This window comes from Euleptes europaea, chromosome 12, assembly GCF_029931775.1.
Source record: "Euleptes europaea isolate rEulEur1 chromosome 12, rEulEur1.hap1, whole genome shotgun sequence".
Taxonomy (NCBI): Eukaryota; Metazoa; Chordata; class Lepidosauria; order Squamata; family Sphaerodactylidae; genus Euleptes; species Euleptes europaea.
Window position 1 is genome coordinate 55,018,939 of NC_079323.1, and position 17,397 is coordinate 55,036,335.

The following is a 17,397-nucleotide window of genomic DNA, read 5'->3' on the forward strand; positions in this document are numbered from 1 at the left end:
GTAAAATAAGCAAGAGTGGTTAAAATATAAAAAAACAGCAGTGCTTTCAGAATAGCTACTCAAGCAACATTAATTAGCCTCATGCTTGGGTGGGGGACAATGCCTGTTAACTAGATGCATCAGTAGTTTCCAAATTTTGATTTGAAGCAAGTACTAAAAATTTTAATGAATTATTTTTGGACTGTTGTAATTACATAACAGTAACAGACCAGTTTTCTTATCCTGCAACAATTATATGCAGTATTTTTTATGTGTTTGGTCTAGTGTAATGAGCAGGGCTTTTTTTTGTGATGGTATTCACTATTACTTGGATGAGAGACCACCAAGGAAGACTGGGGCTGCTATGCAAACAAAGGCAATGGCAAACCACCTTTGCTCATCTCTTGCTTTGAAAACCCCATGTGGTGGAACTTGATGGCACACAGCCCTTTATTTACTGGTGTTTACTGGCTCTTTTTTCTGGGCTCTCCCAAGTCCTGATCCTCATATAGGCACAGTAAGGTAACAGTTGTGGGAGGAGCACACATTTGAGATTGGGAAAAAGTTGCAGGAGAGGTTAATTCCACTTCCTCTACATTACAGTCCCAATTGGAATTCTACCTCCAGCAGCTGCTATTTACACAAAAAGAATATTTGCTGGAAATTCTCTTGTCGGAATTATTTGTGTTTGACTGGTTCAGCTGCCTAAAAAGTAAATTCAAAACTGGGAATAAATATTTTAGATGAAAAAATAAATGAAAGGAGAGCCTACATTGATCTAATGATTTTGTTATGTAGAACTATTTTAGTATGGAATCTCATAATGTAGAACATAAAATGGCATAATATTGTTTCTTCACTCCCTCTACTTTGGGAAAAAGAAAATACAACAACAGATTTGTTTGGACATATTTCTTTTGACTTACACTGCAATCCTATGCAGTTACTCCAGTCTAAGCCCATTGAAATGAACAGGCTTAGGGAGTAACTCTCTTCAGGACTGTACAGTCATTCCTTGTGACAAAGTCTAAGGGCAAGAAGAGGCACTAAACAACTTTTAAAAAAACTTTTCTCTTGCAGTCTCAGCTATTTCCAAACCCAAAATATTTGTGTTTCATACACAAAAAAATACAAAGGGAGCTTTGACTCTTGAATGCTTCTACTCCAAAAATTTTGTTGGTCTCTAATGTGCTACTGGACTCGAAAAAAATTCATGTGTTTTAAAAGCTCTCTGGTGAATTCGGATATACTCTCTGGGTGGGGGAATCCCAAATAATCCAGCTACTTCACTTTTAACTTCGGCATGTTCTTCTACAGATACTTCTATCATGGGTCAGATGGAAAATGTTTCAGAAAGCGAATCTGTTAAAGTACTTACAGTGTATGCTTAATTATGTCTGTGAGAAAGACATAATAGCTCAGCAGAGGAATATAACAAAAAAAAAGCGATCCATTCAGCTCAAGCCATTCACAGGCAAACAGGCCAAATACAGGTTAGGTAAAAGCCATGCAAATTCTATACCTGGTCGAGTGGTGAGTCCTCTGTCTGCAGCTGGTCGGGCATCAACTGGCTCAACTGGGTATGTGCAGCCAAATAAAAAAAAGGAAAGAAAAGAAAAAAGAGCAAATAAAAAAATAAACAAAAGCTTCAAAATTAAGTTGCCAATGGTTTTGCTCGGGACAGTGCAGGAAAGATATCTGCCATAAACAAAGTTATAAAAGCGGCAGCTGGAAGAGATCGGCTTTACTTTAATCCTGGAAACAACAGGAAAGGCGTGGGAACAATTTCAGACTAAATGGAAAAAATGCAGCGGATGGCACCTCTGGTTACTTTACAAGTTAGCTATCAAGTACTAAGTACAGAAAGATGGTGAATGAGACTTTCTTCAGGACTTGCTTCAGAATATCTCCTGCCTTTGACTTGGAACCAACATAAATATCACCACACATTGTATTAATAATTTTGTCTCCCTTGAAGGAAAGAGGGCCTTTGCCTTCTCACCATCACTTCAGTCCTCTTAAAACCTACAAGCACAGCCCTATAATCTCCTTGAGATAATTATGCAGTAGTCAGGCTTGTCACAGAACATCTGGGGGAAGTTGATGGCTACTTGTGTATCTTCCACTCACAATGTTCCTTGATATAAAGTGGTACAAATAAAGGGTACTGTTTAAAAGGATACAACCCAAAAGCTCTTAGGTATGAGGCCGTGGAATCATTCAGATATAACAGGCATAGTTTGTCATTGTGGGAACACGCCTGGGGGAACCTCAGGCTTGCATACTCCCTCACTCATTTCCTCCCTTGTCTGGACTGCCATCAAAGAGAGACTGGAAATAAGCACTGTATGTTTTAATAGTTAAATTTACCTCAGACCTATTAAATGGGAGGTGGTCTGAATGTGGATGCTTGGTGTGAGCAAGCCCAACAGTATCATTGGAATATAATTTCAGAACTCTCTTGCTACAAAATTCTGGCATATGTTTATTCCCCCTCTCATCTTTCCCCGTAACATTGGTGATTTGAGTGATTTGAAATTAAATCATTTGCTTAAATTCCAAACAGCATATGTACTAATGCACCCTAACTGGTTATATTCATCTATAGCAGTCGTCTCACACTGTCAGCCCTGCCAGTTTTGGCGGGAAAAGTTAATCTTGCTTCAGTATTTTTTGTTGAAAGCCAGACCCCCTATGTTACAGAGCATCTGTAAACTAAAAGGAAAAAGATGCTAATAATGAAACCAATAAACTAATGTATAATATAAACACATTTTCATTAGTTGGTAATACCTAATTAATGGCAAGACCTCACAACAATTTAATTCAATATAGTGATGGGTAGCATATGTAGCAATAGCATATAGATGACACATAAGTAAAGGCAGAATACCAAGGATCATATATTTGCCAGTGTATAATTCTGCCCATAGTTTCTCTTGCAGTATTTGCAAAAGTATATTCAGCGAGTCAAATATCATCTAGCTTTTCATTTATTGCACATATGCATTTTCTCTTTCTGCAATTGCAGGGTTTTTTGTCTGTTTGTTTTATTTCCTTCTTAAATGCACTGGATCTGTGCAAGCGCATTCTTCCTGCAAGAGGAGAGGAGGGTAATGGTCAGGTCATTAAGTAGTAGACTTTTGTGACTGTCAAATACACAGGTTTGGTTTTGCTTAAAAAATGGACAGACAAAATTAAACTGCCTAGCTTAGGTCTGCACAGTTTTCAATCTATCAAGCCAGTTTAGTCAGCAGTGTACAGCAGTGACTAACCAAAAGCTTGATAACATTTTGATTTTTTTTTCTTGACATAAACTGAAAAATGTGGATCATCAAGAACCTGGTAATCCTCAAAAATTTAGCTGGTGGACTGCATTCAGCAAGACTGATTAATGGTAACCTGGATTTAGGGCAGTTATCAGAATGGGGGAGATCAACTGTGCAAAACCTTGTCTTCCTTTAATATGGTACAATTTCCCCCCTAGATGTTTTTGTAGCCTAAATGTAAGCTTGGAACCAGCCATCAAGACCCCCAAAAGGTTCCTCTTCCCACTTTTCAGAGCGTACACTGCTACCACCAGCACATCCATTTCCAGAGCTTCTGTTCCAGCCTGAGAAACTGCACCCAGGCTCCACTTGCATTTAATTTCTTAAAAGACCTTATTCCCCAATGATGAATTACATCTCTCTCCAAGCTACTACAAAGGGGACTAATCTGTCTCATGTGAACTCTCTAGGCAAGGAGGGCTCGACATCTCCCCTTCACCCTCCTGGTAAGCACGGGCTGAACCGGGCTTGATTTGGTTTAGAGAGATCTGATTGACCATATTGAAAATGGAAAGGTTAATAAACCGAACACACACACTGCATAGGAAAATACAACAGACTGAGCAAGAGCAAAATAAAATTGAACCAGCAGATATCCTTTTCCCCTGGCACTATACTTCTCTCTTTAGACGAAAATAAGAGATAGGCTTCCAAATTGCATTCATTTGGCTCGTCCACTAATTTTCAGAATTCAGGGATCACCATGCAGTTGTGGCTGCTCTCCTGTAGGTTTGTGTAAAAATGACTTCTTCAACCAGTTCCAAAGGTGTGTTTTTTTTTCTTTTCCCCGCCTTTCCTCACCCTCTAACACAGTGGTTCTCAACCTGGGGGTCGCGAAGTGTTTTCTGGGGGGTCGTCGCCACGTTATTATCTATAGTATAGAGCCATCAATAAATAGTTCGACAAGGCAGATATGAAACGGTGGGGGGGGTGATGGTGGCGGCCGGAGGGCCAAAGTTCCGCTTCCCGGCAATGCGTGGAAGGGCTTGTCTGGAAAAGAGGGGGCCCAAACCCACGTGCGCGTCTCTGTCTCTCCCAGCCAGCCCCCCATCCCCCGCCCAGGGTGTTTCTTTCCAGGGTGGCATTAACAGGCTCCTCCAGTCCTGCCAAGCGCGCAGCCACCCGGGCGGGGGCGGGATTCCTCTGGCCGTGATCCGGCATGGGGGAAGGACAGGAGGTCACCGCGGGCGGATCAGGTTGAAGGGGTGTGCGAACCCGAGGGCCATTTCCAGGCAGGCGGGAGGCCATTTCCAGGCGGGCGGGAGGCGAGGCAAGTCGGGCGGAGGCGGCTTCCCTTCTCCAGCCCGCCGCTGGCCATCCCCTGCCTCCCTCCCACCGGCCTCGAAGGGCCAGGCCCGCCGGCCGCCCCTCCTCGGGGTCCTGCCCAAAGGCAAGGAGGCGCCCTTTGCCGGCCGCAGCCTGCAAGGAGCCCCTGCGTCGCAGCCGAGGCGGTGGAAGCGGAAAGCGCCGTGATTGGCAACGGAGAGGGCCGGGAAAGGGGGGCAGCCCTAGGCACACGGGCAGGTGGCAATCGGCCGCCAGACTACCTCTGTCCAATCTTTCTTCCTTCCTTCCCTTCATCTGACAGCCTTGGCCTTCCCCAAAGAGCCTGATTTTTACGCCTTGTGCGGTGGGGGACCACAGGAGCGGAGGGCCTGTCCATGTGCACAGTGTGCCATCAAGTAGCCTCTGAGTTCTGAATTAGGGATCTCCAAAATGTCCTATCATGACCAGCCTTGCTCGTGTCTTGCAAACTGAAGGCCGTGGCTTCCTTGATTGAGTCGATCCATCTCATGTTGGGTCTTCCTCTTTTCCTGCTGCCTTCAACTTTTCCTAGCGTTATTGTCTTTTCCAGTGAGTCTTGTCTTCCCGTGATAGCCGCAGTTTAATCATTTTTGCTTTTAGCAGCTTAATCACCAGGTAAAGCTTTTAATGTGTTTTCTTTATCCTATTGAAAATGTCATTTTATGGCTTGCAAATGTGGCGGGGGTCGCAGGTTACTTGGCAATTGTAAAAGGGGGTTGCGACTCGAAAAAGGTTGGGAACCACTGCTCTAACAGATCTCTCACACTTCCTATCTGCAGGTCTACTCTCATCTCCAGTTACTGAGAGCTTTGACTCAACTGCCTATTGTCCTCCTCTGGCTAGGGTAATCTGCATTTCTATCATACTAAATGGCTCTGGATGGCCCAGGCTAGCCTGATCTCAGAAGCTAAGCAGGGTCAGCCCTGGTTAGTATTTGGATGGGAGACCACCAAGGAATACCAGGGTTGCTGTGCGGAGGAAGGCACTGGTATACCACCTCTGTTAGTCTCTTGCCATGAAAACCCCAAAAAGGGATCGCTGTAAGTCGGCTGCGACTTGAAGGCACTTTACACACACAAAAATGGCTCTGTACCAGGGAGGTGATTCATACCAACCCGTTTCATAACTTTCCTCCCACTAACCATAACGGAGCACCCTATGGCCTTTATGTCTGTACCGAGTGCAAACTCATCAATTACCCTTGGGGCTGTAAACTTTGGTACTAAACTCCTGGGGTGGACAGTATCAACACAGTTTCCATACTTCAACACAAACAACACAAAAAAGGACACGTCTTTATGAGAAAGGGCTGGGATTCAGTGATTAGAGAAAACCATTTACAGGCAGAGTCCTAGATTTACTCCCTGACATCTCTAGTTCAAAGGACCTCGGATAGCAGGTATGAGGAAAGACCTTTCTTTGCTGGACACTCTTGAGACCCATTGCCAGTCAAAAACAAACAATACAGAGCTAGACAGGCTAACAGTCTGGCTCAGTATAAGGCAACTCTGGATTAGTAGATTGCCTGGTTTTAGTGAATGCATCAAGTACAGAAGAAATTGCCTGCATAAATACTTATGCTAGGTTTTATAGATAGGTTCTCAGAAAATCACTGGCATGCAAGTGACAATCTGCATGAATTTTCTCACCAATCATAGCACACTCATCAATGAATTATGCTCATGGTAGCAGGTTCTTATACGCACAACTGCCAAACATAAATTCAATCCAGGCAGAACATAGGCAAGAAAAAAAATGCACAAATGCATCAAAATAAACTCAAAACGTTGTTGTGTTACTGTGCCTAAGGGTGACCACTTTTCACACTGAAGCAGAAGGCACAACATCCAGTAAGACCACGTCTGCTGCTAAAATAGCTTTAACATGTCACTGCAGGAGTAAAAAAATGTGTAAAGTATGTTAAAGTTTCTACTGGCAGATCACACTGAAGGCCATTTCAGATGCTACATAAAGTCAAACTCAAGTTGTCCAGAGCATGCAATTAGAAGAGAGCTGCTGCTAAACATGGTTCCGTGACAACTGTACTTAGATGAGGGATGTGTTTGCAAGCATTTTCTTGCATTCACACTTTATGTCTATAGGTGTACTCTTCAAGCATGTTTTGTGTGCACCTATAAAATGCAGGACCCCAAGTTCCACATACCGTATATACTCGCGTATAGGCCGAGTTTTTCAGCCCAAAAAAAGGGCTGAAAAATCCCAACTCGGTCTATACGCGAGTCAATACGGTAAGTGGAGGGAGGGGGGGAAACTTGCCGCCTCCAGCGCGCCTTCCTCCGTGCCAGGAGCGGCCTGCTAGGCCTCCTGCGCGCCAGGGGGGCCGCCGCCTCCAGCATGCCTTCCTCCGGGCAAGGAGTGGCCTGCGCAGCCTCCTGCGCGCTGGGGGGGGGCACTGCCTCCAGCACGCCTTCCTCCGGGCCAGGAGCGGCCTGCGCAGCCTCCTGCGCGCCGGGGGGGGGCACCGCCGCCGCCGCCAGCTGATCGCCGCCTCTCCCGGTAAGTAGGGGGTTCAGGGACTCTTCCCCCTCCCCCCCTAGGGTGGCGCTGAAGTCGGGGTGGGTCTGGAGGGCCCGGGAGGCTGGGCGGGAGAGCGACCTGGGGGTTGTATAAGCCGACCCTCGGCTTATATGCGGGTGCCTAATTTTTCCCCATTTTTTGGGTTAAATTAGGCACCTCGGCTTATACGCGGGTCGGCTTATACGCGAGTATATACGGTAATTCTAATATTTATTTAAGCAGCAAAAGCACATTTACGTATTGCACAAAATCGCCCAAATGATGTTTTTTGTCCAAAACATGGAAGGATAACACTGGACACTGATAAATGAGAGCCAGGGATACAAAATGGTAAAGTATGACACAATTTTCAGAGAAGGCTCTTCTAGACTAATTAAAACAATGTTTCAGCATATCTTAAAATACTCTTTAGAGAGAGAAAGAGAGAGAGAGAGAGAGGAACCTATTTTTCTGCTTTAGCTGTTCTAGACACATGCTATTTGCAGCCACAAATCTGTAATAGCTAGCCCAAGCATTTGCAAGTACTGGCTGTGAGGTTTATTGTTAGAATAAAAGTTTCATGATATAAAATTCAACAGCATTTTCACAGAAATGAAAGAGAGTTGTGCACGGCACAGCTGATCTATTATACAAATTCTATTAATTTTACTGGTTTCTATAAAGGAGAATGTTTAAGCTCTTTGTACCATTTGCTGTTTGAAAACAGAATGATATAATTCCCAATGCTGTAAGAGGATTTAAATTCTTTATCACACTGTATACGTTTTTAAGCACTCTAAATTGTTTGTACTGGATGAGCATGCTCAGCAGTACATAAAGAGATATACAATATACCGGAGCTTTTAAATTGTCCCAGTAAGCCACTACAATTATTTTCTTAGTAGAAAATAATTAAACATTTAATAATTAAGTACAGCTAGCCATAAGTAGTCAAAGATAGGACATTTTGGAGGACTTTCATTCATAGGGTCGCCATGAGTCGGAAGCAACTTGACGGCACTTAACACACACACACAGCCATATGTAGTGGCAAATTTTATAGCTGGAACAAAAGACATAATAAATTAACATTATTTTCCCATTAAAAGTGCACAGCTTCTTTCTGATATACTTATTATTTGGTTTTAGAGCACTTTTTTTACACTTAAAATAAAGTGAAGTAGTTTTTGTCTTTTAAAAGAAAACATTCTGATACAGAAAGCTTGCATCTAAATCAAATCAGACCTGTCAGATTTGATGTCCTAAAGTTTTCAATTTAGATCTAATTGTTTGAAACATCAAACATTTCAAATATGGTAAGTCCAAAGAAGGCCAAAAATGTTCACTTCAAATAGTTTATCTCGCAGATGTTCAAATTATTTATTTCCCCAGTAATCAAAGATGATCAGCTGCAGCAATTTTGAAATGTCAATTGAGAGCAGTCTATTCAGATCTGCCCATATTTATATTCCCTTTCAAAGAAACTCCAAGGTAGCAAAACTTTTTCATTAACTGCTTAAGGCACCTCTTTTAATTAGGCACTTATTATTTAAAGTTGGAAGTAATTCTGACAAGTTAGTTGATTTTTTAGTGGGGTCAGACACCTTACCCCAATTTGGACTACTTTCCCATTAAAGACAGCACCCTGTGCATCTCAACATCTGCAGTCATACAACAGTTTCTATTCCACTGAAGACTGGCAAGCTGTTGTGGAAGATCCTTCATCAAACACAGCGAACCCTGTTAGTCAGAAAGGTCTAGACTGTCTTATATTGTATCATCCACTCCATCACTATAAAAACAATAACAACAATAAAAAAAACAGCCCCCCCCTAGTCATTTTGCATTACCTTCATTTTCAGTATTGGCTGGGACAGTATCAACTGCAAAGGGATGCCAAGGCTGAAGGTCTAGGCCAAATTCCCCATCAACTGGAAGGAGTTCAACGGTTGTTTTAGTTTCTGTCAATGAAGGCATCAGGGCATCATTTCCGTAGCTGATCCTAGGCTCACTGATCATATTTGCCAAAACGTCATCAGAGTAGTTTTGCTCTCTCTGAAGCAGTTCATCTTTTAAAAACAAACAAACAAACAAACAAACAAACAAAAAGCACAAAGAAACGTCCGGTTACTATATGGTTCCCTAAGAATTACTTGATGATGAAAGTTAAATTCGTAAGAGACCACACAAAAGTGGTTTGGAAGTGATTTTGTATGACAGAGACAGACTACTAAGCAAGCACACATGATTAAGGGGGTTACTGCACTTGTATTCCCAGCGATGTATTAAGACAGGGGTGGGGAACCTTTTTCCTGCCAAGGGCCATTTGCACATTTATGACATAATTCAGGGGCCATACCAGGTGTAGATCTCCCGGTGGGGGGGAGAGGCTAGGGTTGCCAGGTCTCCAGCCACCACCTGGAGGTTGGCAACCCCAGGGGAGGCCACACAGCGAAGACCTGCAGGGCCCCCCCTCCCCCCTCCCAGGCGGGAGGGCAGCCAGCGGTGGGCCCGAGCAAACGAGGCGCCAGGGGGGCGCAGCCCACAGTCGATTGGCAAGGGAGGAAGAGAGGAAGGAAAACAGAGAAAGAGGAAAAGGGAGGGAGAAAGCGAGAGAAAGGGAGAAAGAAATGGAGAGAGGGGGAGAAAGAAAGAAAATGATGGAGGAAAAGAAAGGGACGGAGGGAGACAAAGAAAGAGACAGAAAAAGGAGAGAGAAAGGAGAAAGAGTGACAGAAAAAGAGGAAGAGAGAAAAGCCTTCCCCCCCACACACACGCCGGCCCTGCGTGACCAGGCCCCAGCCTCCCCGCCCCCACACACACATGGCGGTGACCCAGTCTCCATACTTTCTCCCCCCAGAGTCCACAAAAGCCCCCCCCCCAAGTCTGATCGGCTCCCGCATGCAATCTCTGCCACCGGGAGCCGCCGGCCTCTTCCCCCCCTCGCAGCTCAACAGCTGACAGGCAGCGAGAGGGACTTACAATGTGCCGTGGCATTCCTGCATGCTGCGGCTGTAGAGGGCAGTCTTGGGGGAAGCATCCCTCCCCCTCCCCTCTCCTCTCGCCAACCAACAGCCGACAGTTGGCGAGAAGAGGTCCAAAGGGCGCCACAGCGCACCTGTAAGCCGCAGCCTCAGGAACACCCTGCGCCCTGCTTCCGCGGCAGGGCCCCGGAGCTCCCGAGGGCCACAAAAAATGGCCTTGGGGGCCACATATGGCCCCCGGGCCTGAGGTTCCCCACCCCTGTATTAAGAGTTGGAAAACGTTAAAAAAATACTGTTGGCACTTTGTTTGGCCCCTTTAGCTGTGAAGACGTCTTCCAAACATTTATAAGTCGTGGTATCCAAAACCCCTTTTAAACATTTTCAAACTCTTAATACCGTATATACCCGTGTATAAGTCGACCCGCATATAAGCCGAGGTACCTAATTTCTCCCCAAAAATGGGGGGAAATTAGGCACCCGCGTATAAGCCGAGGGTCGGCTTATAACCCCTCCCCCCCCGCAGGCTTACCTGGGCTCCCGGCAGCAAGCGGCGAGGGCCTGGCGGCGGCGGCGACACAACCGGGCAAGGGCCGGGGCAGCCTCCCTGCAGCTGCAGAAGGCCGCCCCAGGCCGCCCTCGGCCGCAAGAAGCGGCGGTGCGGCCGGGCGAGGGCCGGGGCAGCCGCCTCAGGCTGCCCTCGGCTGCGAGCAGCGGCCGCGAGGCCGGGCGAGGGCCGGGGCAGCCGCCCCAGGCCGCGAGCAGCGGCGGCGCGGCCGGGCAAGGGCCAGGGCAGTCGCCCCAGGCCACCCTCGGCCGCGAGCAGCAGCTGCGCGGCCGGGCAAGGGCTGGGGCAGTCGCCCCAGGCCGCCCTCGGCCGCAAGCAGCGGCGGCGCGGCCGGGCGAGGGCCGGGGCAGCCTCCCTGCAGCTGCAGGAGGCCGCCCCAGGCCGCTCTTGGCAGCAGGAAGCGGCGTGGGACCGGCGGCGGCGGCAGTAAGTTCCCTCCTCCCTCCTCCCCTCCCCTACCGTATTGACCCGCGTATAAGCCGAGTTCGGCTTTTTCAGCCCTTTTTTGGGGCTGAAAAACTCGGCTTATATGCGAGTATATACGGTACATCGCTGGGAATACAAAGTACGGTAACCCCCTAAGGAAAAAGCCACAATTGCTGTAAGAATTTGTTGGGATTGTACTTCTTGTTCTTTGCATGTGTAATAACTTCCATTTACTTGTGCTTCAACTATGTGTTTTAAAAATAAGGATCACAGGCACACTTTCAGCTTCTAGATACTATTTTAATTAATTATCCTGTAAATTTACAGGGGTCTGCAGGAATTTGTATTCAGGACAAATATCAGTGAACAACACCAGTCACCTGTGTGGACTGCCAGCTATAAGCATTACTCAATATGAACTATAGCATGCACTGCCTTAATGTGCCACAAGTATTTCCAGCCCTGACACAGGCAGGCAGACCCTCCTGGGTTATTCTTTTGTCTGTATTATACAGCTTTGTTGCAAGAAATGAATAGTAGGATACAAGTTCTCTCTGGAATTTTGTGACCTAAGGACTGGCCTAACACCAATGTTATGTATTAATTTAGGATCAATATCAGCACTCCTATTGAAAAAATACCTGGGGGTTGAAACCTTCCAAAATTTTATAAATAGCACCTGTAACTTTAAAAAATAGATGCCCTCTGCAGTGGCCATTGTGGGGGTTGCTAGGCAACCACAACAATATTGCCAGCCTTCAAGCCTTACTTTCTGTCACTGAAAGGCAGAGCCCTTTCAAGGACTATTTTGGCCTTTGAGGGAGGACTCATCAGGGCCAGGCCCACCAGCAACTACTGGCAGGCTTGGCTGCTCGCTACTATTCAACAGCAGCCACCCCAGAAAAGCTAGTATAGTGTAGTTTCAGACAAGGACCTGGGAAACCCAGGTTTGAATCCCCACTCTGCCCATGATGCTCACTGGGTGACCTTCGGTTAGTCACTGACTCAGCCTAACCTAACTCATAGGGTTGTTGAGAGAATGAAATGGAGGAAAGGAGAACAATATAAGCTGCTTTGGGTCCCTACTGTGAAGAAAGGCGGGATATAAATGAAGTAAACAAATAATAAATATAGTTGAATATGGGGAGGCAGATAAAAGGCTGGTTGGCTGGTGATTGGAAATAAAAAAATGAAGAAGGGGAAAGTTAGATATGGGGACTGCTAGGGGGAGACAAAAAGAAAACAGTGTTGGGAGAGGGATACAGGGGAAAGTGAGGTGCCCCCCCCCAAGTCCTTGCGGGTTCTCCACCATGCAACTGGTCCCAGCATGGGGACCAGCGCTGAGCAACTGGGAAGTTTTCCTGGGTAAAGGCTGCTCGGGGAGAAAAGGAGGGAAAGCTGAAGACAGGGTTTAGATAAAGGTAGGTTGGCTGGTGGGTGGGAAGAACAGAAGGATGCAAGAGAAGGGGAGAAGCTATGGGAGCTTTCAGGGAAGGAAAGGAAATAGTGTGGGAGAGGAAAATGAGATGCCCCTTGCAAGTCTTCGCAGGCCATTTTCTAGATTGGAACAGACACTATAGTTTGTTTTAGTAGATACAATTTTGTTTTAGTAGATACAATTTTTTCGTTGGTTTCTTCCCACATTATTTCAGTGCTTTGCTGTGTATGTAAATGAAATGTTGCACAGATGTCTTGACTAGCTATATACACATAAACAGGCAAGTCGGGTGTAATTCATTTGATAAACTGAAATGAGCAAACTGCCCCTGTTCCTCCCTCCTTCCCTATGTGCCATGCTCCATCCATTCAGCTTTGCCCACCCAAGATTTTCCCTGGTTCAGTTCCTATTTTTAAAGGTCACCATCACCCTTTACCATGCTTAATAAAACCTAAATCCCCACACAAAACATTTCTTTTTTAATTACTGTAACTGAACACTGCATAATGATTAGCATGGTAAAAGGAAATTTGAGAAATCCATTATAAATAGAATAAAATAACTGTTTTTATTCATCTTATAGATTCCTACCACAACCCATTAATAAACACTACAATGCACATAGGCTTGGCAAGAGGGTTCTAGAAGGTTGTACTGATAAGGACATCGCTCATTTTCATTTGAAGCCTCACCAGCATATATGACAGCTTCACTTTGAAAGATAGATTTACAGTCCTAATCTGATGCTTCTTGAATCCCATTATTCAAGCATTATCATTACCCTCCCTGACAGTAAGACACAGTCTGAGAAAGCAGGACAGCAAGTGCAGGAGAGAGCAGGATAGGGAATTGTGAATTTTTGAAGCACCTGTGTCTGGCCCATGAAGCTGTATAACCATCCCTGGTTACAGGGTCCAGCAGCAAACCATGATTCTGATTCTCCCCCTCTCTCTACACAAGGCTGCCTGTAACTTGTTTCTCAAATATAGAAATGGGGAGAGGAAGCACATGATCCTGCACATCAAGTATCCATCCACTCAATGGAACACAATACATCTGCACAGACTCTTATAGCATGACTTAGGCCCCTTTCTAACTGCCCTTATAATCTGTTTGAGCAGCAGGTTCATTTTGGCTCCCAGCTGCTAACAGATTTTTTTTTAACCTTTTCAGACAAAGTCACCTGCATCCCATTTTTAATGAAAACTCCCATTTTCGGTTCTTCCTTGTGCATAAAATCACTGTTTAAAATGTCTGAAGTGCTTCTGGAAGGACCGCCTTTTTTTTTTTTTTTTTTTAGCAGCACATTCTTTTTCGGCTTTTTAAAAAATAGTCTAAGATTAGCACTACAGCACCATAGCAATCCAATGCATCCAAATGCTGGTGAAACAGCAATTCAATGCTATATCACCAGCATTCTGATGCATAGGATTACTATGGCCCTAGAGCTCTAATCTTAGAAGTCCACAAAAAAAAAAGCTGAAAAAGAACACATCGCTAAAAAAGGAGGCGGGGTGGGAAGCACAGCACTATTTGAAATGGCCAGAGTGCTTCAGAATACTTCAGAACGCTTTAGAGACGGCCCATAGACAGATTGAAATGAGCTGTATGAAATACCCCTCCCTATATCACTTTACTTGGAATCAGGCCAACAATGGATAATATCTGGTTTAGAATGGTAATCTGAAAGATGGCTCTGTATTACACTTGCCAAATGAGAACAGTCTCACCTTGTAAAATACCTGTTGAAAATTCTGAAGACTACAAAGAGAACTTCTCATAATTCAAGATAAACCTCCCAATTTCAGAGAAAACTGGCCCACTGTACTTTAGATATACCCTGCTATTTCATCTGCTCAGAAGTTCTAAAAGTAACACTGGCACTAAATGAGAATTCCTTTTTTTTTTGCCAGTTTTAAATATACAACATAAAACACAGCCAATTTCCCCCTTCTCCACTAGCTGCATAAAGATAATAAAAAGGTATGAACAGAAGGCTATTTTTAAAAAGGGAGTAAAAGAGAGACAAAAAAGAAAACAACCGAAATCACATTAACACTCTCATCTTTGCCCAAACTGGGACACATTTCCCAATGAAATGTTGTAGTATTTATTTATGGGATACATTTTATTAACTCTTCTTCCTCTCCCAGCACATTATTTTAATATAAAAAGTTACCTTCTAGTCTTATTTATCAACACTCTATTTAATACCAACAATCCAAATATGTTTTAATTCATTCACCCTTTCCTGAGATGAAAATTAACAGTCCCCCCCCCCCCCGGGCACCTATACTTCTAGTGCAAAGTATAGCAACTTACCAACTTCATCTTGGATCTCTTCAGCAACTAATGGCACTTTGTAGAGGAGAGAAAGAGACTGGTTCATACGCTCATATATCACACGTAGGTGTGTCATAACCTAAAGAGATGAAAAATCAGTTTGCAGTGGTGATCTCTAATGCATCAAGGAAAATGTGATGAAGGGTATCACTTTAAATACACTTTAAAGCAAGACAATCTGTACCTCCCTGTCAACCTTATTGATTTGCACCTGAGAACCTATTAAAAAGTCACAAGGCAATTCAGTTCTGTCATCCATGCACTGAAAGGGTAAGGTTTTGTGGCAGGTATCTTCAATGTTATTCACTGTAGATTCATTGTTGATAGTCTCATCTATGTCAAGGAGGATTAACTCACATTAAACAACTAATGTCAGCATGAAGCACAAGATTGTCAACAGACAAGTGCAGAATTTCTAACTCATGTTTTGTAGGAAAAAATAAAACCCAGCATATGACCTGGATGTTCCTCCCTTTCTGTGGGGAATAGCAGGAAAACAGTGTTGTATTTAGATAAACCTGAAGCAGCAAGTTGAAAACTAGAGCTTGCTCTTCCCAGTGTCTACAGTCAGCTGAAGACTGAAGCTTTAGGTGGCTCGGGATAGACAGGTGCTCCTGTTTTAATGATGATTTTCTTTTTTAAAGCATTAATAACATTTGAGAGTATTAACAAGCTCCTCGTTCTGTGAAACAAAATAATAATAATAATAAAAGATCACTGAAAGTACAGAAGTGATCCTTGTTGGATTGGACCAGTGGTCCATCTAGTCCATCAGTGTGTTTCACACAGTGCCCAGCCATTTACCCTGGATGGCTAGCAAACTGGGTATCAAGGCCAAGTGCTTCCCCCGATGTTGCCTCCTAGCACTAGTATCCAGATGTTTGCTGCCTCTGTATATGGAGGTTCCCATAACTCACTATGGCTAGTAGCTATTTATGGACCCATGCTCTATGAATAGGTCTAAAGGTAAAGGTCCCCTGTGCAAGCACTGGGTCATTCCTGACCCATGGGGTGACGTCACATCCCGATGTTTACTAGCAGACTTTGTTTACGGGGTGGTTTGCCAGTGCCTTCCCCAGTCATCTTCCCTTTACCCCCAGCAAGCTGGGTACTTATTTGACCAACCTCGGAAGGGTGGAAGGCTGAGTCAACCTTGAACCGGCTACCTGAAACCAGCTTCCGTTGGGATCGAACTCAGGTTGTGAGCAGAGCTTGGACTGCAGTACTGCAGCTTACCACTCTGCGCCACGGGGCTCCTTATGAATCTGCCTAGCCCCCTTTTAAAGCTATCCATGCACGTGGCCATCACTACATCCATTAGCACTGAATTCCACAGCTTGCTTGTTGAGTAACATAGTATTGCCTTCTGTCTCCCTAGAATCTACTGCCCATCAACTTCATTGGGTGCCTCTGAATGCTAGTATTATGCTACTAATATTACTATATTATTACTATAATTATGTTATAGCATTATTAAGTAGATCTTGAAATTGCTGCCATCTGGCTTTTAGCAGTGTCTATAACAGAGTTTACACCATTACAAACTGTGTATGAACTAAAGTGGAAGACTACTAATTACAGCATAGCATCACAACTTTTTAGAAACAATAAACTAATACTCTGCAAAATTCTTTTACAACTAAAAATCTGCAAATTTGTGCCAAAAAAGGAAACACACCTTTTCAGTAAGACCCAAAGCACCTAACAGAAATTATGCCCTAATGTTCTCAAAGGAAAAACAATTGATCATGCTCAGTCTATTAAGAGACAACAAAGAGGCAGGACTCCATTGCCATTATTTTGCCATGCATAATTACTCATGGTGGGGCTCCAGAAGCAGTAGTAAGATGCAACTCTATCTCACGAAGGGAGCGTTGACGCTCGATAGCTTATACCCCAAATATCTTGTAGGTCTCTAAGGTGCTACTGGACATGAATCTAGCCGTTCTATCGCAGACCGCCATGGCTATCCTCTGAAACTATCTAAACTGCACTACTGGCTATATGTTTCTCAATAAAAATACCCCCAAATGAAAATATCCTATAAAGTATAGGATGTCTGCAAAAACATATCGCAAAACACCAACTATTGGCCTACATATATTGATACTTCTGCTGCTAGAAGAAATTCACTAAATGTAAGCAGTAGATTTCTGGGAGTAACTGCAGCACATATTTTTATTGGCCCCTGTGTTACCTATATAAATTTAATCTAGGGCATGGTAAAAATGCAATCGCTGCCCAAAATGTGAACTAAATACATAACAGTTATTGTAACAGATATATCACAATACCATGTTAATTGAAAGTGATGGAGTATTAAAAACTTAGTAGACATCAACAGGAGGTGATATATACTCAGCTTCATGTTTCTGGGAACCACTTTTTTCAAGAGCCTCAGGAGCTACCAGTCACAAAATGGCAGCTTGGTGGATGGAGCCAGTCACAAAATGGCAGTTGTGCAAAAATTATAACATTTCAGAGCAAGTCTGCAGCGCTTGTCTGGGGAAA

At 44.3% G+C, this 17,397-nt stretch overlaps 1 protein-coding gene across 5 annotated transcripts in view; it reads right to left on the minus strand.

Moving 5' to 3' along the window:
* The window catches only part of APP (amyloid beta precursor protein), a 126,166-nt gene that overhangs the window by 13,642 nt on the left and 95,127 nt on the right, over positions 1 to 17,397 (minus strand). For 3 of the 5 annotated variants that reach the window (XM_056858468.1, XM_056858467.1, XM_056858465.1), the window contains 3 exons: positions 14,866 to 14,965; positions 8,981 to 9,199; positions 1,502 to 1,555 (listed from right to left, as the gene is read on the minus strand). In XM_056858468.1, coding sequence (XP_056714446.1) covers positions 1,502 to 1,555; positions 8,981 to 9,199; positions 14,866 to 14,965 — 373 coding nt within the window. The remainder of the gene's footprint in view (positions 1 to 1,501; positions 1,556 to 8,980; positions 9,200 to 14,865; positions 14,966 to 17,397) is intronic. The other 2 variants (XM_056858469.1, XM_056858466.1) reach the window with 1 other exon arrangement.